General features: G+C 48.3%; 8 protein-coding genes across 8 annotated transcripts; 4 read left to right on the top strand and 4 right to left on the bottom strand.

Moving 5' to 3' along the window:
- Positions 1 to 306: 306 nt before the first annotated feature.
- On the bottom strand, positions 307 to 1,371 carry N7478_001721 (uncharacterized protein; the record flags this gene model as incomplete). The annotated part of the gene is made up of 1 exon (XM_056917936.1): positions 307 to 1,371. The coding sequence occupies one exon, from the start codon at positions 1,369 to 1,371 to the stop codon at positions 307 to 309; it is 1,065 nt and encodes a 354-aa protein (XP_056783547.1).
- A 1,195-nt stretch (positions 1,372 to 2,566) lies between these two features.
- On the top strand, positions 2,567 to 4,294 carry N7478_001722 (TMEM165/GDT1 family protein; the record flags this gene model as incomplete). Its single annotated transcript, XM_056917937.1, has 3 exons — positions 2,567 to 3,175; positions 3,252 to 4,164; positions 4,227 to 4,294. 3 exons carry the CDS (start codon positions 2,567 to 2,569, stop codon positions 4,292 to 4,294), a joined length of 1,590 nt encoding a protein of 529 aa, XP_056783548.1.
- A 586-nt stretch (positions 4,295 to 4,880) lies between these two features.
- Positions 4,881 to 7,804, top strand: N7478_001723 (telomere repeat binding factor family protein; the record flags this gene model as incomplete). Its single annotated transcript, XM_056917938.1, has 3 exons — positions 4,881 to 5,028; positions 5,286 to 7,689; positions 7,750 to 7,804. The coding sequence occupies 3 exons, from the start codon at positions 4,881 to 4,883 to the stop codon at positions 7,802 to 7,804; spliced, it is 2,607 nt and encodes an 868-aa protein (XP_056783549.1).
- Positions 7,805 to 8,487: 683 nt separating this feature from the next.
- On the bottom strand, positions 8,488 to 9,257 carry N7478_001724 (WSC domain-containing protein; the record flags this gene model as incomplete). Its single annotated transcript, XM_056917939.1, has 2 exons — positions 8,488 to 8,867; positions 8,963 to 9,257. 2 exons carry the CDS (start codon positions 9,255 to 9,257, stop codon positions 8,488 to 8,490), a joined length of 675 nt encoding a protein of 224 aa, XP_056783550.1.
- Positions 9,258 to 10,484: 1,227 nt separating this feature from the next.
- On the top strand, positions 10,485 to 12,350 carry cps1 (Gly-Xaa carboxypeptidase; the record flags this gene model as incomplete). Its single annotated transcript, XM_056917940.1, has 3 exons — positions 10,485 to 10,840; positions 10,899 to 12,247; positions 12,280 to 12,350. The coding sequence occupies 3 exons, from the start codon at positions 10,485 to 10,487 to the stop codon at positions 12,348 to 12,350; spliced, it is 1,776 nt and encodes a 591-aa protein (XP_056783551.1).
- A 799-nt stretch (positions 12,351 to 13,149) lies between these two features.
- Positions 13,150 to 15,548, bottom strand: gta1 (glutaminase GtaA; the record flags this gene model as incomplete). The annotated part of the gene is made up of 7 exons (XM_056917941.1): positions 13,150 to 13,222; positions 13,274 to 13,409; positions 13,467 to 13,610; positions 13,665 to 13,867; positions 13,919 to 14,942; positions 15,004 to 15,296; positions 15,355 to 15,548. The coding sequence occupies 7 exons, from the start codon at positions 15,546 to 15,548 to the stop codon at positions 13,150 to 13,152; spliced, it is 2,067 nt and encodes a 688-aa protein (XP_056783552.1).
- A 3,479-nt stretch (positions 15,549 to 19,027) lies between these two features.
- Positions 19,028 to 19,887, bottom strand: N7478_001727 (60S ribosomal protein eL21; the record flags this gene model as incomplete). Its single annotated transcript, XM_056917942.1, has 4 exons — positions 19,840 to 19,887; positions 19,636 to 19,703; positions 19,507 to 19,554; positions 19,028 to 19,358 (listed from the first exon to the last, which is right to left on the bottom strand). Exons 1-4 carry the CDS (start codon positions 19,873 to 19,875, stop codon positions 19,028 to 19,030), a joined length of 483 nt encoding a protein of 160 aa, XP_056783553.1. The 5' UTR covers positions 19,876 to 19,887.
- A 252-nt stretch (positions 19,888 to 20,139) lies between these two features.
- N7478_001728 (40S ribosomal protein uS4) lies at positions 20,140 to 21,069 on the top strand. The gene is made up of 5 exons (XM_056917943.1): positions 20,140 to 20,159; positions 20,221 to 20,258; positions 20,326 to 20,344; positions 20,428 to 20,526; positions 20,608 to 21,069. Exons 1-5 carry the CDS (start codon positions 20,152 to 20,154, stop codon positions 21,017 to 21,019), a joined length of 576 nt encoding a protein of 191 aa, XP_056783554.1. The 5' UTR covers positions 20,140 to 20,151; the 3' UTR covers positions 21,020 to 21,069.
- Positions 21,070 to 21,251: the final 182 nt, after the last annotated feature.

Genomic DNA, 21,251 nt, shown 5'->3' on the forward strand with positions numbered 1-21,251 from the left:
TCATTCAAACTTCGCAACTAAATAAATCACAAACAAAAAACGCAGCTAACTTCAAGTTGTCAAAAGTTCCAGCTTTGGAGCCCATACAACCATATATAGAGAAAAAAAGGGCCAAAACATTCATTTAACAAAATTGAAACTCAAAAATTAAAAAACTGAAGCGCAAAAAGAAAATCTCGAAGGGGGATAATAACAAAAGCGGGGGTTACTTCAAGTAAACCAATGTAAAGGCTTCAAATGTTCTATATTGATCCAACTTTGAGAAGCACTATGATATCATAATTCTGGTTTCGAAACGGCCTATTTTTACTTGTCGCTTTCCTCATCGCCTTTGTTGTTGTCTTTGCTCTTCTTTTGCTTTTTGTACTTGATGTTGACCCAGGCCTTTTTCTCATCAAGCTCTGGTACCTCCTCCTTTTCGAGGGCCGTGGGAGTATATTCGAGCACTTTTAGAGCGCCACTGTTCGTACGCTTCAGTGTACCACTGGATGGAAGAGTGACAGGTGGTTGCTTCTTATGATTAATCACATCACCCGTTGCACCCTTACGACGAATGATCATTGTAAAGCTAGGTCTTTCCAGTCTGCCTAACGAGTTATCACCAGACCATAGTTCATGGCCTTCGGGATATCGAGCTTGCATAGTTCTCTTAACTGTAGATCTATAATTAAAGCTGTCAATCAACGACTCGATGATCCAAGGCTTATTATTCAGATCTGGCTTATTATCTTTATAATGAAGAAGTACCTCGCCAAGAGATCGAGGAGTCCACCAAACCTCATCATTTTTCGGGTCAACAGATTGTTGCTTTAGTAGCTCATCAAATTTGTGCTCACCAGCAAGATTAACCCAGTCCGTATCGATGCTTCGATCCTTGTCTAGATCACAGCACAGGTCAGAAAGTCGAATCAGATATGGGCAGAAAGGCTTGTTTCCCCGAATAATTTGAATGTCGGCGTTAGGTACCATTGTGAATGGTGTTATACTAGCCCCATTCGCGTCTTCGGCGGCTTTTTTCTCTTTCATTTTCTCGAGGCTCATGCGGAAGTATTGGACCAGCCTCGGCAGAAGCGTAGTAGGGATTATTTTTTCAACAACATCGGGCAATTCGTCTGAGTAAGTTTGAAACACTACTTCTAGTGCCTTGCGCTGCTTCTCGCCTCGATCAAAGTATTTCTCTTGATAATCACGGAGGACAATAATTTCCAAAAAGATCTTGTAGCAATAGTCATCGATCGCTTGGTGTGCGGCGAGGTCATTAATTCCGATTTTGAGCTCATCCAAAATAACATTTTTCCTTCGACGTTTAGCGGATACCGAACTGGCTACCGGAGAAGTGCTTTTGGAGGAGGCGGAACCATTTGCAGCCATTTTGAGGAGAAGTGGTGATTGGTAATTGTAGAGTAAACTTGTGCTGGTTTGTGATAATAGATTGGAATCAGTCACCGAGAGATGTTGGGCACTTAAGTAGTTCTTCAAGTTTATTTAATAATCTACATACTTGGAATTGACCTTTCAATTACAAAGAGACCGAAAGCTCATCCATTTCAACCTTAAGAAAGAAAATATTGATCCTAACTTAGAACTTCTTTTGGAAATATTATCAAAAGTCAAAACCTGGCTTTGGTTCTCCAGTCAATAATCAAAGCACAAGGTAACATTATCCATCTTGGGAAGTGAGAGCTCAAAACTAGGTATCAACGTGAGCCTTTCATGTGCAAAAACACAAAGAACTCATCCAGACTTCGTATGTTGGGAAGAAAGACTTAGAAAGAGTCCGGGGCGGTAGAAGGTGCGGTTGGTGCAAAGAACTTTCATTGGGAATTGGATTTCAAAGAAACAGCGAGTCTTTGAAAAGAAAATTCGAACACCACACGAAAGGAAATTTAGGGTGAGTTTCCAAAGTAGTTCTCATACTAGCCCGAGCCTACTTGGTGTTGAGACAGTTGAGGAGCAAAGAAACTCGAAGCATATGGCCATTCCATAGCAGTCATGTCTATCCCACGTTGTCACTTTGTGTGGTTCAAATTTTATAAGAATGGCAACGACCCATATGAGAATATCTAATACGCATTGCGATGACAATCTTGGAGCTAGCTCTCTCCTCAACCTGGAGCCATACAGTATTCAAATGTTAAACACCGCAATATTGTTCAATCAACCAATCAGCGTCAAGATGTTATCCGCTTGCGGGGAGTCACGTGGATTCGCCCCTTTGCGGCCTCGAAGCAGGAAACAGATCAACATGAGTGCCGCGTCAATCACTTCATGTTCTTCTTCCGGTTTGCGTTATAATATTTCCAATTCATCTGAGTCCTTTTGGTTTCTTGGTTTCGTCCTTCCTTCAATTTCTCTAATTCCTTGCTCGCGTGACCCACCACAAATCCTTCACAAACAATATTGGGACCATCAACTTTTCAACCCTCGTGGCATTTTCACACTTGTCTCCTACAACACCGACCCGATCGAAGCATCCCCTTTTCAATTCACGCCTTTCACAATTTCCCTTAAGCGCCGAAACAAAGGGTCGCTCTCGCTCATTTCGCGGTAATATCCGCTATTCAATATGAAGATTCAATCGTCCTCCCTACTACTTCTCCTCCTTCCGGCACTTTCAACAGCCACAACAAGCACAAACTCAGTTGGCGATTCATCTGATCGCTCATCTGGCAAATTCTCGAACATTGATACCAGATATGTTGATACAGACTCGCTTGCGGCCGCAAATGCTGTAAAAGGGTCGCTGGACGTCCCTGTAGACGGCAAGGATGGCAGGCCACATGCGGGTCCCTGGGTAGAAACCAGTGCGGAAAGAGACCGCAAGAGTGGTAGAGCAAGTGATGATTTAGATCTATCTTCATCAAAATTTGACTCCAAGATCCCGTCATCCGATCACCTCAGCACAGAGGAAGGGAAAATGATCCCGCACTCCAACGATGGCGTTATGGATGACCCAAACCGAACGGGTCCGAAAGAAGGCACTCGTGGCACGGAGGGCGGAGTATCAGAGAAAGGGAAGGGAAGTCAGTATAGTGCTGAGAAGGTGCCTGGAAGCCCTAAGGAGGCACTACCGCTGCCACATAGTGAGAAACAGAAATTTCCCTCGGACAACGATGACACTGTAGGCAGCGGAAGTCGAACTGCTGAGGGGGCGGGCACTCTTGGCATGCTGGAAGTAGGTTCAACCCCTCATTTCCTTTTACCTCGTCTGTTAGGAAGTCTCGAAATTCCATACTAACTTCCAATTCTAGAAACCTGCCGATCTGCCCGACAAGCCGCACGATATCCCTCATCCAAAATCTCCTTCCCAGGCCAAAGACGATCCCCTGGCTGTCCAGCATGGCACGCCCGGTTCAGGTTCTTATCACAGCTCCTCTGGCACCTACCAACATGACATGGGTGCTCCCGAGGAAAGCGACGGACTTCATTCCCTCATGTTCTCTTTCACCATGATCATTGTTTCTGAAATCGGTGATAAGACCTTCCTTGTCGCAGCACTCATGGCCATGCGCCACCCGCGTCTAGTCGTATTCACTTCTGCATTCTGTGCCTTGGCTACCATGACAGTCTTGTCAGCTGTGCTTGGACATGCCGTTCCTACACTCATTCCAAAGGGCCTTACTAAGTTTATCGCCGCAATCCTGTTCCTTGTCTTTGGTGCCAAGATGTTCAAGGAAGGCCGAGAGATGTCCCCTGATGAAGGTGTTGGAGAGGAGATGCGGGAGGTTGAGATGGAACTGGAGGAGAAAGAGCAAGAACAAATCCGCATGGGTCGCCGTCGTTCATCTGTTACCCCTCAGTCCCTCGAAGCTGGCCGTGCTCCCAAGGCTCGTGGCTCGCACAACCGCCTGCCCTCACCCCCCGAGAGCATCTCCTCGTCCTCCTCTCGTGGCTCATCTCCTCACCCTCAGCGTCGCTGGAACGACCTTCTGAATGGAGTCAGCAACCTCTTTTCTCTTCTGCTAAGCCCTGCTTGGGTGCAAACTTTTGTTATGACTTTCCTTGGTGAATGGGGTGATCGCAGCCAGATTGCCACTATTGCGATGGCAGCTGGTCAAGACTACTGGTGGGTTACAATTGGAGCCACTGTTGGCCACGGAATTTGTACTGCTGCCGCCGTCATTGGTGGACGTGCGATAGCCGGTCGTGTCAGCATGCGTGTTGGTATGTTTTGTCCCCGTTACCCTTCTATTCATTTTATTCCAGAGCTAATTTGTTTTCAATAGTGACTTTGGGTGGTGCTGCGGCATTCCTTGTCTTTGGTGTCATTTATCTTATTGAAGCGACATTTTAAATCCTTGCATGGGTGCAAGATAGGCTCCCTTTCTTTATTGTACTTTACGAGGTTGGGCGGTGCATCTCCATGAAAAGTTGAAAGTCTGTGATATACATCTACTTTCGGCCTAATGATATAATATCGTCCGTGGTCAACGTCATGGCCAAATTTTACACATTAAGAACATCCATTGATATCTTCTTTTAAAACACCTATGCGTTAGTAATCAAAAACCTCGCTGTTATTTATTGCCTAAGGCAACGAAGGCTCACGTGGTCTGTATCACGTGCCTTTCCTAAACTAGTAATCAGTTGGTTAGGGTGGTTAGGGTGTCAGGTCTTGGCACTCACGGGTCAATGGTTTTACCGTGTTCCTACCCTAGCCTCCCTCCACCCTCGTCTTACCCCATCACACTCATAACACAACATCCCCGTCCAGATTTACGCGTTTACTTGCATAAAAGGACTTATCGAAAAGTCTCGGTCTGTTTTGACTTGATTCTCAACGTTTATCGCTAAATTCCGGCCATACTCCTTTCTTCAATTCGATCCACAACAAACGCGGTCTCGACGACTGTCAGTGGTAGGTGCCCACACCGCCTAGGATGTCACGGGTCTCAGCTGAGCCCCTGTCCTTGCGACGAGTCACGAGAAGCCAAAGTCGAGAAGTCGATAATGATCCGCAGAGCTATCATTCTAATGTCGGCTCTAAAAGTTCCTTCACACCTATTAAGAGGGAGGTAAATGGCAGTAGTAAGTTTTTCACGTGAATTTCTGTACTCATCCCTGATTAGTTCATGCCCTTTTACTACTTGCTTGTGTCTACTACTACTGAGATCACGTGCTACTGTTGAACTACAACACTTTATATTCTCTACTTGGGCATATTGTGGTTGTGGTTATGTTGTTACTTCTCTCTTCCTTTTCGGGTTGCGAGATTTTCTCTGTTTAAATCACTTTTTGCCCTCCGACTCACCCACGAAATGAATGAGTGATTCTGACCTTTGCAGGACTGAGCGCTGTGATTGAACAATCACCTCTGCCTTCGCGCCAAACGCCGGTTTCCACGTTTGGCTCCTCTGTCATTCCTGAGTCTCCTGGAAATTCGGAGGGCAACACGAACATTTCCGGCACGACCTTCCTGGAGCAACCAGATGATGCCGAGTCGAACGATGAAGCTCCAAATGACCCTCTGCTCTTGGTCGACGAGCTTCCGGATCTTCAACAGACAGCGTCCAAGCTAATGAGCCTAATGGTATCAAACCATTCAGATCCAGTCAACGTCGTTAACGAGGCAAGGCGAATGCGCACCGCTGATTCCAGAAGCCCAGAGAGCAGACGTTTCAAATCTCACTGTCGCAAGCTCGTGGACAGAATTAAGCAGTTTAGCCCCCATACATTCATTGATGTTCATCATATTCGCAGTCTGATTCCTTCGGTCCCTGGTCAAGATGGCTCTGGAAAATGGAGCCCGACCCCAGCGCTACATAGCGCAAACTGCGCGCGGCTGGCGTTTGAACTACTGCTATCAACTGCCGATTCTCAAGCTATACGGCAAGTTGTCGCGGGATTGAATGAGCATTTCCCTGTCTTATTCTTAGATAAATTTGCAAACGATGGCTCGATCGGGACTAGCAATACTGAAAAGGCTGCACTTGAGCTTGCTCTTGAAATTCGAACACAACATTTCATCTTTGAGTTTGAGAGGCTTCAGAACGAGAAGAACTTTGATCCAGGATCCCTGATTCAATCGGTGTTCTACGATGGTTCTCTGCACCAGGGTAATGAGTTGGACTCTCGCTGGCTCCGTGGTTTTGCACTGGAGACTTCTTTTCAGGATGAAAATGAATGTCTGCCAGAACGCCTCCATGACACTGTTCTGGATCGTATTGCCGAACTGCGCCTTGACATGTTCGACGATGACGATGCACCCAATATCGCAGGCTTAAAGGCAGTATTCCCCTGGAAGCGATTTCCCCTGCGTGTTGCTCGTTTTCTTCTGAACCGCGACCGAGAGATTCGACGTGACCTGAAAACACAAGCGAATTTCGATGATGTCCAAGACCTCCTCGTGAAGATTATCAATGGCGAGGAGCGTGTTCCTACTGCATCATCTGTATCTGAGAATCGTATGGACTGGTTTTCTTCGCCTATCAATGAGCATTCTGTCCAGGGTCCGTTGTCACAGGAACCTCAAAACGCCAGAACTCAACGGCAACAGGTTCAGGAAACTCCTGCCTCACAAACCTCAGCCCCCATGGTAGCCACCCGCCCTGCCTTGCCCTCCCCATCTCCACTCCGATCTCCACTACAATCCTCCATAGTACAACACCGTCCAATGAGCCAAGCCACGAAACCAGTAGATAAGAACCCTCACCGAAGAAAATCGGCCAAAGGTTATCTGAACATGGAAAACATCAGCCGCCTTAAACAGCGCATGGATGGCCATGGATCGCCCTCACGACAAACAACCAGGGCTCCTGAAGGGCAGCCCACGTCACATGAAGAAAATAATGTTGCAGAACATGATTTCGGCAACGACACGACTTTACATCACGACGCGGACGACCTTGACCTCAGCGGAATTCCTGATGAATCAACCACACCCCCGGGGTCTGCTAGAACAAATCAAATCAGCCATAATGGCCGATTTTTCGATTCGCCGAGACCAAGTCATACTGATCGCCAAGCATCACGCGCCCAAGCCCAGCAGACACCACCTCGCACGTATTTCGATCGCCAAAACAACGCGTCCAGGGTATCTCCGATAAACGAATCCGATACAAAGAGCGCAGAGCGACGACCCGCTCAACCCAGTGATCTCAATCCCAAAAAACGTACTCGGCAAGACACAGATGACGAAGACGAAGACGAAGACGACTTCGAGCAAGATACCCGCGTTACCAATGTCAAGGCGAAGCGAGACGCTAAGCCCAAGCCACGTAATGTTCGCCCTCGCCAGGAAACAGAGGACTCAAGTGAAGCTGGCCAACAGCTCCGGGATCAACTCCTTGCGTCTAGTCAGCAACAACCAGCGACTCAAAGCGGGCCGATGCCTCCTCCCTCGAATGCAACTGTTCCTCCACCACCGGTGCAGGAGCAAGCACCACCTAGCGAACCCGCAGCGTCTGCTCCTCACCCAGCCACCGCTACCCAGCAGTCCAGCTGGGCATATCGAAATGCGCCCAGGGCAGGATCGTCTACTGTCGTTAAGCGCAAGGGTGGGAGATGGTCAAAGGAAGAAGATGAACGACTTATCACGCTCATCGCTGCTCACGGTACTAGTTGGAAAGACATTCTTGCACAGGACAAAATCTGTCCTGCGAGTGATGGTGGGCCAGTTTTCACAATCAGGGAACGTTCAGGCGTCGATCTCAAGGATCGAGCACGTGTATTGAGAAAGCATATCGAAAAGTAAGTTGTCTTGTTTGTCGGCTTGCTGAAGATTATTTGTGCTAATACTATCCATCATAGGGCCGGGCAACCTCTCCCTACTGGGTTTGAAAGAGTGGGGAAGGTTACCTGGTAATGAGCTGCTTGTACCAACTCTTGTGTATTGATATTCTGTTTTGTTGGAAGGCTCTGTCCCTTTACTCGTGGTGACTTTTTTTTTTCTCCTTTTCCTTCCCCGGTGTTGTCGGCATTAGCAGGATGTTCATGATACCCAGTCGCTTTTCTCAGTTTGCAAGAGGCGCTCTCTTTGATCCCCTTGGAAATTCCATGTATGTGCGTGTCATGGCTCTATTTCAAGGTGAATCCATACATAATCCCACCTACTCTTATTACTTGATTTTTACTATTTAACTATTATTCTTCCTATCATTACAACTCAATCACCAAGCTACGTCTTTGAATCCGAGGGAAAAGATTGCCGAAAAGGATATCGAAGTCCATTCGGATAACTAAGTGTAATCTAAGGATTCAATCCTGAATCCACAAAAGAATGTTAAGATACAAAAAGTCAGGTCACAGCACAACAGGCCAGACACCGCTAACACTTCAGAACCCGCCAGCGAGTCCATCATGTGTAATACTATCACACATTAAACCCAACTTGTCTTACCGGTAGACAAAGTTGAGATTAGCACGATATGTAGTAAGTAAAATACAAGGGATCACAGTAGTGTAATAAAACACACCGGTCTCTCGTGTACACGAATCTGTACAATGCTCTCATCAAGAGCAGACAGGATCCTCAATGGTCGCAGCCATTTACAGAAGCAATCCAAGTCCAGCGACAATAGCACCGGCCACAGGAGCAGCGCGAAGGCTGTCCGCGGCGTTAGAGGTGGGTGTGGGCGTGGCGGACGAGCTCAGAGCAGTGATACCTCCAGAGGGAATGCTAGACTTCGATGGAGATGGGAGAGAAGTGGTACCCTTCGTCACCATGGTCGAGGCGCCAGTCACAGTGTTGGTCGCGGCGTTGGTAGCAGCGATGATGATGCCACCGTTTGTAGTTGCGACAGCCGCGGTGGAGGTAGGCCCAGAGTTGGAATCGGAGGCAGAGTTGGCGGCGGCTTCAGTGTTGTTGGTGGACGAGGATGAGAGGAACTTGTTGGTTGTCAGGACGGTGTAGGTGTCTTTGCCACCACCTAGAGGAAGAGGATATGTTAGACCTGGTTCAGGGTTTCCATTTTATTTGGAAATAATTATGCGCGAGGGGATAGCAAGATTCTATCCAACTTACATTCATCCTCAGGCCAACCAGCGCAGGCTGAGTTGCACTTATCATCGTCAACCTTAGCGGTGGAGAGCGGGACAGTGCTAGTGCAGCCGCATGTGGCTCCATCCTTCAGAACCGCAAACTGGAAGCCTTCCTCCGTGCATTGCTTAATGCAGTATTGGTGAGTTTGGAAAGTAAACTGTTTCACATTCGTCAAGCCAGCGACGTCGGAGTAGCAGCCAAGGGTGCTCATGGAGGAAGACCCAGCCACCAGTGGGAGGGCGAGAGCAAGGGATGCGAGAAGGTGCTGAAGATGCATAGTGTTATTTTTGTTGTGGTTTAAACGGTTAATGAGAGTTCAAGACCAAGTAGGTCACAGATGATACGATAAAGGAAAAATAGAGAGAGCGCGTGTTGATTTGTGTATAGCGAAAGAAAGTTGTCGAGTATGTGGAATGCGCAGATGAAACGAGAGAACTGTAACGACCAGCGAGTAGACAGATACAGAAGAACAAGAGAAAAATAGAAGAAGCAAAAGCTTTTTGTCTACGCCGCTGGATGTCTCACTTTTAAAAAGATCTGACAACTAGCTCCCTAGTCGGCTCCCCGGGGACAGCAGGAACCCGTGGACCCATTAATTTATGGATCATGAAACGGAGACGATGACATCGTGAAGCGAGACGATCAGCTCTGAAACACTAATCTGAGGGACCTATTGAACTCTGCGCGGTGGCTTATTGGTGTAGAGTGGGGATCGTCGAGACGATCGGCGTCCCCAGAGTGGACAATATTTGTTGTGGGAACGAACGAGTCACAGAGCTTGACAGCCTTGACGAGTCAAGGGAACACCAAGCACCCCTCGCAAGCCTAGTTCGCCACATTTTCATGGATTCCCTCCAGTTGGAGCCCCGTTTGCTGTGGGGATGCTGCATTTTTGCGGCGTCCGCCCTTCAGCCCCCTGGAATTACCCCTTTCCGGGGGAAACTTAGAGTGCTAAGTGGCTGATGGCATTGAGAAAGGAACGGACGAACCAGTGCGCGAAATTATGGTAATTTGGAAGCATTAGGGTTCCTAAAGGTTCTGGTCAATATTGCTATGACGCAGTTCTTCCATTGAGCTTCCATAATGTTTCTCGCTTCATCCCGTGGCTCCACTCGGTTCTTCGGCACTAGGAACCAGTGAACCACAGAATCGGGCCTAGCAAAACATTGGGCTTCTTGCTGAAGGTGTGGTAGACAGAGTTTGCACTGATACTTCATAGACAGAAGCATTCGCGAAACCAGCAGGTCATCCATCCCATATAGCTGAGTATACTTCCATCCTTTCAAGTTATCATGGCGACTGGCTTCCTACAGCCGACCATCGGCAAAGCCAGTATAAACTTGCCAATTAAGGCAAAGAGCGGCATCGGCCGCCACTCTCGTGAGGGGAAGAGTGAAAGATAGCGCCCATGGCGCAATGCCCTTATCTTATTCAACAGTGGTATTCCATGAGTCAAAAGGAATTGAGCATCCTCCCACTAAGAGTGTAGATTAATTCCGTCAAGATGAAAGCTCTTTCACTCCTCGGATTGGCAACCCTGCCATCCGCCATCGCATTGAACATCCCGGTTCAGCAAATCCTCTTCCCCGAGGCAGATACAACACCCCGCAATGCAGCCGTGAAGCCCTCTGCTCGCGAGACCTGTCCGCAGGCACAGAAGCTCGCTGCTCCGAATGACGGCTTACACCCAGCATTGACTTTCCTAGAAGATGGTGCATTCCGAGCTCGTCAGGCAAAGCGACTTTCCCAAGCCGTGCGAGTCCCAACAACAGTCGGCGATTTCGCGGAGGACCCATACGACGAGGCTTTTGCGCCTTTCGTAGAATTCCAAACCTTGCTGAAGAAGTTGTTCCCTCTCGTGTAAGCATTCTCCCCAATGATAAGCTAAAAGAGCCAAAAAAAAATTGATATCCATTAGGCACTCCCAAGCCGAGGTTGAGCACATCAACCGCCTCGGTTTAGTCTTCACCTTCAAAGGCGCAGATACAACCCGCAAGCCAATCCTTTTCATGGCCCACCAAGACGTAGTTCCAATCGATGACCCATCTGACTGGACATATCCACCCTTCGATGGTGTTTTTGACGGCGAATGGATCTGGGGCCGCGGCTCAAGCGACTGCAAGAACGTCCTTATTGGCCTCATGTCAACATTGGAGGACCTTCTCTCCCAAGATTGGAGCCCGCAGCGCACTATCGTCTTCGCCTTCGGCTACGACGAGGAATCACACGGCTGGCTAGGCGCGGGATCAATCGCCCCCGCTCTGGAAGAGAAATACGGCAAAGACAGCTTCGAGTTCATTCTCGATGAAGGCGGCATGGGACTCCAGAGTCTCGGCTCAGTCGGTGCTGAGTCAAACAGCGGCGAGGTCTTATATGCGCTTCCCGGCGTTGGAGAGAAGGGTAGTATAGACCTAGTACTTGAGCTTGCTGTACCAGGCGGCCACAGCTCCGTACCACCTCCTCACACTGGCATCGGTATTATGGCAGAGATTCTGTATGAGCTTGAGCGACAAGAACTTTTCAGTGCATCGTTGGATGAATCGCACCCCTCATTTGGGACGCTTGGGTGTCAGGCACGGTACTCATCTGAGAGTGTTGAGCCCTGGTTAGCTGAGAAGCTTGCCGCGGGTGATGCGGCAGACTTAGCTGAGTCCGTTGCAGAGTCTCGTGGTGATAAGATTCGATATACTTTACAGACGTCGCAGGCTGCTGATCTGATTCATGGAGGTGTGAAGACAAATGCGCTCCCAGAGAAGATCTCAGCCGTTGTCAACTACCGAGTGGCCCTGCACCAAACGCCTGATTTGGTCCAGGAACGTGCTGTGCGCATCATTGCCCCCATTGCTGACCGCCACAATGTCTCGCTGTCGGTTCATTTCCCTGGAGCTTCGTTTAGCGGCGAAGAGGAGGGTGGTGACCGTACACTCAGCCTGTCACCGTTGAGCGATCCTCTTGTCCCAGCGCCTATCTCTCCAACTGATCCGCTGACATCCAAGGTCTGGGCTCGGTTCTCTGGTGTAACTCGAAGTGTTTTCGAGTCGCATCCTAACCCGCTTGCCAAGTCAGATGCAGAGGCTTCATCAACTCCAACTGTTGTTGTCACTGGGGATGTCATGACTGGGAACACTGACACGCGCTTTTACTGGTCTCTGTCGGAGAACATTTACAGGTGGAGTCCATCCCGGGTTGGTGGGACGTTCAACATCCACACCGTTGATGAGCGTATTCATTTGGATGTTCATTTGGAGGGCATGATGCTTTACTATGGTATGTTTCAATTCTATTTAATTGTCTTCCAGGGGGTTTTCTAACGAATATTCTGCTAGATCTGATTCGTTCTTTTGATGGATGGGATGAAAGTTCCCAGTAAAAGTTCCACGCTTGATGTGAATTTCGAAGCGATTCTTTTTTAAAAAGGTTTTTTGTAACGATGATGGCATGCACATATGAAGTGGATGATTTACGGAGCTCGTAGCTGGTGTTATGAGGAGATGTGTAGTCTATGGAGTAGTAGAGTAACGAATGAGACGAAGAATGATTGACTACTTTAACCAATCCAACGCTCGAAACATCCGAGTATCTACCAATTTCCACTTTATTCACACGTTTATAATTATCTAAGTCACTCGTTTTTCGCTATACTCGATGGTTGAATGTCGTCGCTTTAAAATGAAATACCCACCTGGTTAAGAATTTGCAAGCGAATGTCAATGGATCGTTGGGGTTGGAAAATATCCAGAAAGTTGAGATCTACAACGTCTACTGATCAGGAATTGGAGAGTAATTTTGTCCGGAACGGAGTAAAATTGAGTATACCTATGGGCAGGATATTTATCACAGCCAATTGGGGGCATCGAGAGGCACAAAACAAACACACAACCAACGCACTTGACCGTTAACTCTGAATGAGCACGGCTCTGAGGATGGGTATCAAGGGTGTAACAAAACAACAAACATTATACGAGCCTTGACCATAAAGGCGTGGCAGACTAATGAATGGATGGCGTCCAGCGCGTCGTCATGCCCGTCCCCAGGATTGACCAGATCAAGGGGTCCTCATAATCTCACGGGTGGGCTAACAGGCAGAGAAGTTGAGAGCGGAGCGCGGACTAGGTATAAAGAAGATAGAATGTAAAAATAAATGCACAAGAAGCGAAGGTGATGGTCTTTTACTGGGTGACCAGGAGAGGAGCGAACGTGCCGCCTACAACGGGGCGGGCGAAGAAGAGAGTTTGCGGGTAACTGAACGTGGTTAGCAAGGGATCATGATTCGGAGGTGAGGTGACAACATACTTTCCGGTGACAGTATCGTACAAGTCAGTGAAAGCCTTGTTGGTTGGAGTCTCGTTGATCCAAGTGGCCAGGTGCTCGATGAACATGTTGCGGGTGTCAGTCGACGCGATGGCGGCAGTCCATAATTCCCAGTCGGCTGCATTCTAATTAGTCTTGAAATTTCAAAAAGAATACAAAATATAAGCAAACTCACCCTTGGTCTCAGTGTGGCGTGTGTCGAGGGGGACGCCATACTTGTTCACAATGGTAGGGTAGAAGTCACTCTGCATCTGGTAGACAGAGTCAGGCACCAAGCCCAGACCCAGCTGTGCGTCCGCGTAAAGGTTGTACAGGAGACCTAGAAACATTATGTTAGCATAAGAGCATACTCGTAGATCAAAGAATAACTTACCATGGCTGCTCGCGTTACCGTAGTTCAGAGTGGTGTGGGGTGGAGAAGCGTCTTTGTTAATGGCCAGGTCCTGCCATTTTGTGATGTAGCTGTGGGCAATACTAGAATAGTTGGCCGCATCGGCAGTGTTGCCCGTCTGTTTTGCAATAACAGCCATAGCCTGGATACCAATCATACCCTTCAGGGCCAAGTTGGTTTGGTTGCTAATATGACCGGTTAGTTAAAACTCTGAAGTTCGGACTTATTTAACTTACGCTAGAGACCCAGCAAAGTCATCCGTCGAGATTTGGTTGGCAGGGTATAGAGCGTCCTCGATCAGGTATTCAGTCCACTGGGTCAGGAGCGAGTAACGTTCTGTCAAGTAATCCGTGTCCTTGGACTTCAATGCATATGCAAGAGTCATGATAACCATGTTTCCGCACTCTTCCAAAGGCATCTTCTCATCGGTTCCATCAGAGTGACCAGTAGCATTTGGATAGTTTGAACCCATATCATGCATAGCCCAAGCATTGGGGTATTTACCAGCTAGCTGGTTCTCGTACAATGGCTCCATAACTAGCTTCAATAACTCGGGGTTGGTGTAGATGAAAAATGGGTAAACTGGGAACATGACATCTACGGTGTTTAAGTTTCCATCAGACGAGATTTCCTTAAGGAAAAGGTACATCTTGTCTTCAGTGCCGCAGAGCTGAGTGGCACCAATTGCCTGTCGGGCCGCCAGCGAGGTAAGCGCGAGATAGTCATTACCGCCAAGAGCAGTAGAGTCCTGGGCCACCTGGTTGTCGAAATCGCTAGCGAGAGAGCTAGATGAGCTGTAATCTTTGTGGAAGAACGACAATGCTTCCAGCTCAGTGTCGAAGTAGGCCTTCCAGAGGGACTGAACGGGAGCGTACGTCGAAGAACCTTCATACTGAACGGCCTCATCCTGAGTAAGACCCAGAGAGAAAAGCGTGCTGACGGGAGTTGAAGACACGGAGCCCAGGTTGGATGCGAATGCAAACACCGGCCACTCATCCTGAATAGCACGGTAGTTGGTGTCGGCACCATTGGTCAGTGTACCATTGGAAGAAAACTGGCCACGGACCACGGTATCCTGGCCAGATTGACGTGTCATTTTGCCGTTGGAATCAGTAGCCCAGTACCAGTAACCCCATTCGCCCTGCTGGTTGACTTCGGAGAACGCCAGTTGTGTCTGACGATAGACCTTGTGGTATGCAATATCATCGGTAGTGCCATAATCCCATTGAGCAATTGCACCACGGTCTCCCGATACCCACTCTGTAATGATGGTCAATTAAGCGACACTTTCAAGATTTTCGTGTTCATATTTAGGACTTACCAGCAGAGATATCAGCGTATACCTGTACATCGTGCTCCTTGCCATCGAGAGAATTCACTTCGACATTGAGGTAAGAAAAGACAAGAGATTGGCGTTTAAGGTCATTGGGCGTAATTGGCGACATGAAAGTGATGTTCATCTCCACGGCACCGGCAACATCCATAGTGAAGATGCTCTTGGTGGAAGTGTATTCCAATGCCGTTTGGTTGACTGTCGTAGTTCCAGGCAATCCCATCCAAGTATAAGCCACGCCATCAACGCGAATCAAGCCGCACCAGCCAGTTACCTGGTTCCTATACGCGTAAACTAGATCAGTCAAGGTTCAATGCGCGACTGCAGATCGAAACTTACTCCCAGAACGTGGGCCATTCGCCAGCTAGATAGCCTCCATCACCACCGTCACTCCCAGCATCAAGCCAAGTGCTTAAGTACGGCGACCTAACTGCAAGAGGCACAGCTGGGGGCCGAGCAGGTGTAAATGTCGAATCTGCGCCAACATAGGCTACAAGAGACGAAACCAGAAGACCAAGCTTATACAGCTGCATTATGCCGGTGAGTCGGAATAAGGATTGGACGGGTTCAACGGATCAACCCAGGAGCTTGTCCTTTTTTGTAATATTTATTTGTTGACAAAGGAGTGCAAACAAAAGGAGAAACACAAGGATCCAAATCAAGAGCTTCGAGGAAGCAAGCTGCACGAGCGCTGGGTATGACAGGGCAGACGCAGGAGGGATCGGCGTTGTGTTTACAGGAATGCCAGGGACATTTTTATACTTGAGTCCATCGGCCAGCAGCGCAAATGAAATGAATGCTAATAGGTCCGTCCCGGGCCCGCATGCCACAATGCTCCCTCCACGGCCAAACGAAAGGATCAGGTATAGCGCGATGGGGGAGATGATTTCACGGACCAGCAGACCTGCATGTGTAGAAAGAAAGTTCCGAAAGCGCAAGTCGGCTGATCTCCGTCAGTGCCCAAAGAAGGTGAGATCTTATGCAGTCGCTTCAGCCATATGGTAAGGGAGGGAAGGACGGGATGTGAGGGGTTGGGTAGGATCCATAGCAGTGCAGGGGGTGGGATAGGGGGGGAAACCATGCTCGTGGAGACATTTCTCTCTCAAAGGGGAGATGGTGGAGTTCACCTGGATGGACTAACAAGACTAACTCCGAAGGAATGAGAATCCGTCAAAAGTAAATCAATATCAAAGGTCGCATGGAACAAGCAGCGGTCTATGCGGGATCGACGACCAGTAGTATCCACGAGCAATCAAAGCCCCATTTTAGTCTTTCACAAAACAACTTGCAGATGACTGAGCACACGGAATGGCGCAAATAAAGATGCGGAGGAAACGAGTGTGGTGGTACTTTGATTGTACTTTGAAATAAAGAAAAAAAGGACTGAGCGAATGAGTGGCTGCATGGTAAAGGAGAATGACCTCGAGGGAACAAATGTATTGGTTTTGCTTCTTTGGGCTCGTGAACGCGTTCATAGGGCAAGTATGTAACACATCGTGAGGAAAGCGCCGGCTGAGCATGATTGCATCATGCGCACGACCTTCTCTCGGCAGTCGGCTTGGGATCAATATCATAACTCTTGGCAATATATGGGTAGTTGTTCGGTGTTTTAGTGCCCGACAACGTCTGCGGGGCAAATAGTGATGACCAGAGCCCGGACCCCGGTGGCTGTATAGACATCATCCTGTTTGGAGTGCAACATGGCCAGAGAGAGAGGCACGACATCGAAATTAGTGATGAGTCGATCCCACGGGGACCTGCAGCGGTTGATCGATAATTCCTCATGGCTTTTTCGAATGTCCAAATCAGATACGTTCCCCTTGCAGAAGAAACAAGCTATACGCGTCAGCTCTCCTTGTGAGGGCCGTGGAAGACAGTCCGATCGAGTAACAGGTACTTGGTCCAATGTGTAAAGTGGTCGCGTGAGGCAAGTACCAGGTACCCACTCCGTTGCGGCTCCACATCCTATTGGCACACCCTTGCCGATGAGGGACATCTGTGATACGTTAGGCCTAGTCTTCAAGGGAAATGAAGCCCATGCGCACCTCACTCACGATTTCCCTTAAAATCTCCACCGTTTCTAGTTGTGGCTAATCTTCCGGTGCGGATATCGTCTGGTATTCGATTGGAGGAATAAGATGAAAGAGTTCTAAGTGCTGAGGTGAAAACGAGACTGACTACGGAACGATGTAACATATTTTAGTGGCGCCGTGTCTGCAGAGATCCATATTGTACTGTCCCACGCAGTATAAACGGACTATACAATTTTGAGCCAACTCCGAACACGAAATATGGACACTAGCGCATATTTCTTCGCATTTTACATTTATCCGTCGGAAATTGAGTGTCGGACTGTGCTCAACTCACGGACCTGCTAAGGTAAATCTTAGTTTATGTGTCAGACGTGCAGCTGTGCAGGTCTTGCATCTGTACTTCGACCTCACCGCCGCTAGTTTTAATGAGCAATATCACCCTGTTCCATCCGAAGAGAGGGGAACTTGCATTGTTTGATTGGGTTGAAGGTCCGAGCCCAAGAAAGATAGATTGGTTGACGAAACCTTACATCCAAGGCCATGTACATTTGAGGTTTGCGAGACGATTCACGGCCCCAAGCGCCCCCCTTATCCAGTAATCTCGATCGTCATGCGTAACGCATGTCTAAAACGTGGACCTCAGCCAATAGATTGAGTGATAGATCCAAATGCACATTGTAAGTGGCAGAGAAGACGGATCGCTCAACCTGCCGAAAGCCGAATCTCAGATCCTGCTGTCTGAGATTCCAAAGACATCAACATCATGCATAATTCCGACATTAGACCGACTCAACCTGAGGTCACTTTACAAGGTCATGCCAAGACTCATTTCAAACCTCGGTTCACATTAGGAAAAGTCATGTCCTTGCACAGGTGGGTAGGTCTTAATGAATGCTCACCATCTGACGTTCTTTGACTGATTACTAGTAGAAGATAGACTCAAAAATGGGGAGCAGAATGCCCCGCGCCCAATAGTAGTGCCTAATGCCCACATCTCTTTCAAAGTTCAGAGCATCCGTCACTACTAGTATAGTACTTCAAGTTACTAGCTAGTGGGGTATAGGAAGGGTACTAGTAAGAAGACAAGTCCAAACCTTGGAATATGCCAGGGGTTCTAGCATTGCGAATCGCACTGGCAGCGTTCAAATACTACTGTTCAAGATCAAGTTTTTGAATACCCATTTTTCAGACCCATTGTACGCCCTATATGGATACTATATATATGGAGCATCCATGACTTGGAGTCCTTCAAGTTGGTAGGTGATCAGTGACTAAGTGGTGCACACTTACATTGGTAGTGCTAACTGTATGTACTATGAAACAACAATACTAGTAGGTCGTATCTAGGCAATAACATTGGAGCTTGAAGTGGTTGATGGGTGGTAGTGCATACGGTCGATGACTGTCCGCGACGATAGGAGTTGTAAGGGTCAATTTCTATATGCAGCGTCTTAGCTTAATACGTATTAGATTTGTAGATCACAGGAAAATAATATATCTCTAACAATACCCATAAGCCCAGCTCATACTAGAAAAACCTGATTGATTGTACATATGCAGGTCGCAGGACTACCAAGGTTAAACTAGGAAGTTCTCAAGTATACCCATACAGATGTACCTCTGCAAAAGAAAGAGTAATTTGAGGTATGTCAGGTTACGAATCTACATAGATCGACGCAGCGATTGCATATAGCTCTTAATAGAACAGGAACCGGCAAATTGCTATACAGCGAAAGAATCATTCATAATTCATCCAGGACTAAGGTGAACTCGGAAAATTTTTGATTTTTGTTTCATTCAGGGGAATCTATGCACAGGCTTGAGAAGTGCCAGGGCATCGGAGACCCATCACGCGTCGTCTCATGCAGCCCAAGTCAAATTCCAGCCACTTAGGCGGAAAAAGCGGCGAAAACCCAGTTCAAATAACACCGAACAACCACGCGCACCGAACCAAAAGACCCATTTTTCCATCGAGTCCCTTAGATGTGGGTGTCGTAGGGGATAGGGGTAACGGTCTCGGGGACGTTGCCGGCCTGGGTGACGAGGTGACCGTCACGGGGACCAACAGCCTGGCGCTTAAGGTGAACGTGGATACCCTTCTCCTTGGCCTCACGCTTCTTCAGGGCGTTCTCCTTGACACGGTTGATGAACTCCTCGCGGGAGCGGGAGTGCTGGACGTGCTCAATGCGGACGCTGATGCGCTTCTCGAGGTAGCGGTTGTCGACACGCTTGTACAGGAGGACACCGACGGAGGACTTGGTGACGTTGTAGACGACACCGGTCTTACCGTGGTAGACCTTGTGGGGCATACTATATTCCAGAGTCTCAGTTATTATGTCCATTTGAATGGGAAGGGATTGTGGATGTCGGATGGGATTTGGGAGGATTCAAGGTGTTGTGGCTCATGCCGAGCAATTGGGCGAATGAAGCGCAAGGAAATTTGCGGATGTGTACTGACCCCTTCTGAACGGCACCGTTGACCTTGATATCGACAATATCTCCAACACTGTTAAAATTTGTCAGATCCTCCATTATTTCAAATTCAAAACTTTCATATCGAAATTCGGCTTATCGGGATCGTTCGTACCGGTAGGTCTTCATGTAGGTAGACATGCGAATCATACCATGTTCCTTGAAGTTACGGCTGAAGGCATACTGTGCATTTCGTTAGTATGGTCGTTGCATTTCCTTCATTTTTTTCGCCATCGTTTCAAGCCAACTATATCACGCTAAACACGCAGCGAAATGGCCGGGATAGAGAGTTGTAGCATTTCATTCAAGGGGGACGTACCCGAGTGCCGGCACGCAGACCGTAGGAGTGAGGCATGGCGACGGTGTTGGTTGGTGGTGAATTTGGTGAATTGGCGACAGCGGGCCTTTGGTCAAGATTGAAGCTGAAGCGGAACACCCGATGGTTTGTGAGGTCAGGTGACTGTGGGATCCGTGACCGACTAGCCCTTGCCCTAACACTCTCGGGAGCATGGCACTATAACCTATTTGGGACTAGCGTCTTCCACTAAGCGATGGGAGAATTGGACTTCATGATTCTTCGCGATTAGGAAGTTCCTTCTTGTGTGCTCAACCTCGCGACAACTCAGCAACCATGGCCCCGTGAGTATACCGACATCAATGGAAATGAATTATCGCAATATTCTAATGTTCGACATTACAGTCGCGTTTCCTCCAAGACCTACAAGGTCCCCCGTCGTCGTAAGTCGAAATTCTGAATATTCATCAAAATCACCAAGTCTTCAATATGCTAACATCTATGTCACAGCTTACGAGTCGGCCCGTCTGTTAGTACTCTCCGGCCACTGATCAGAAGCGTGCTTCTGTTTATGTCGTGATGTTCCATTATCTAACCACTTTTTAATAATAGTGATTCGGAACTGAAGGTTGTCGGCGAGTACGGCCTCCGCAACAAGCGTGAGGTGTGGCGTGTCCAGCTTACCCTCTCTAAGATTCGTCGTGCTGCTCGGTATGTGGAGGACTGGCTCGGGATATGAAAATTATTCATGATACATGAAAGAATGCGAAACTAACATAATTTTCTCACTAGTGAGCTGCTCACTCTCGATGAGAAGGACCCCAAGCGTCTGTTCGAGGGTAACGCCTTGATTCGCCGTCTGGTGCGCATCGGTGTGCTCGATGAGTCCCGCATGAAGCTCGATTACGTTCTTGCCCTGAAGGTCGAGGATTTCCTTGAGCGTCGTCTGCAGACCTGCGTGTACAAGCTCGGCCTCGCCAAGTCTATCCACCACGCCCGTGTCCTGATCAAGCAGCGCCACATCCGTGTCGGCAAGCAGATCGTCAACGTTCCCTCTTTCATGGTTCGCCTTGACTCCCAGAAGCACATCGACTTCGCTCTGTCCTCTCCCTTCGGTGGTGGCCGCCCCGGTCGCGTGCGCCGCAAGAAGGCCGCTGCCGCCGCTGGTGGTGACGGTGAGGAGGCTGAGGAGGATGAGGAGTAAATCAGCATCTAAAAATGAAAACGGGCGTCCGGTCGGGTTTCGCTTTGGGCTTAACAAAATTCTGGGTCCTGATGACTGCAGCATCGAGCGCTTTATGTTGTACGATCATGCAAATACAATGATTAAAAATACATTCCAGCCAGATGGCTTAAATTTGGAACCCGAATTTTTCTCATCCATGTCGCATAATACCGTAGATTCTCATACTATATACACGTCGAATTGTAATCAC

The sequence above is a fragment of the Penicillium angulare genome (genome assembly GCF_028827245.1).
Source record: "Penicillium angulare strain IBT 27051 chromosome Unknown utg000002l_segment0_segment0, whole genome shotgun sequence".
Classification (NCBI taxonomy): domain Eukaryota; kingdom Fungi; phylum Ascomycota; class Eurotiomycetes; order Eurotiales; family Aspergillaceae; genus Penicillium; species Penicillium angulare.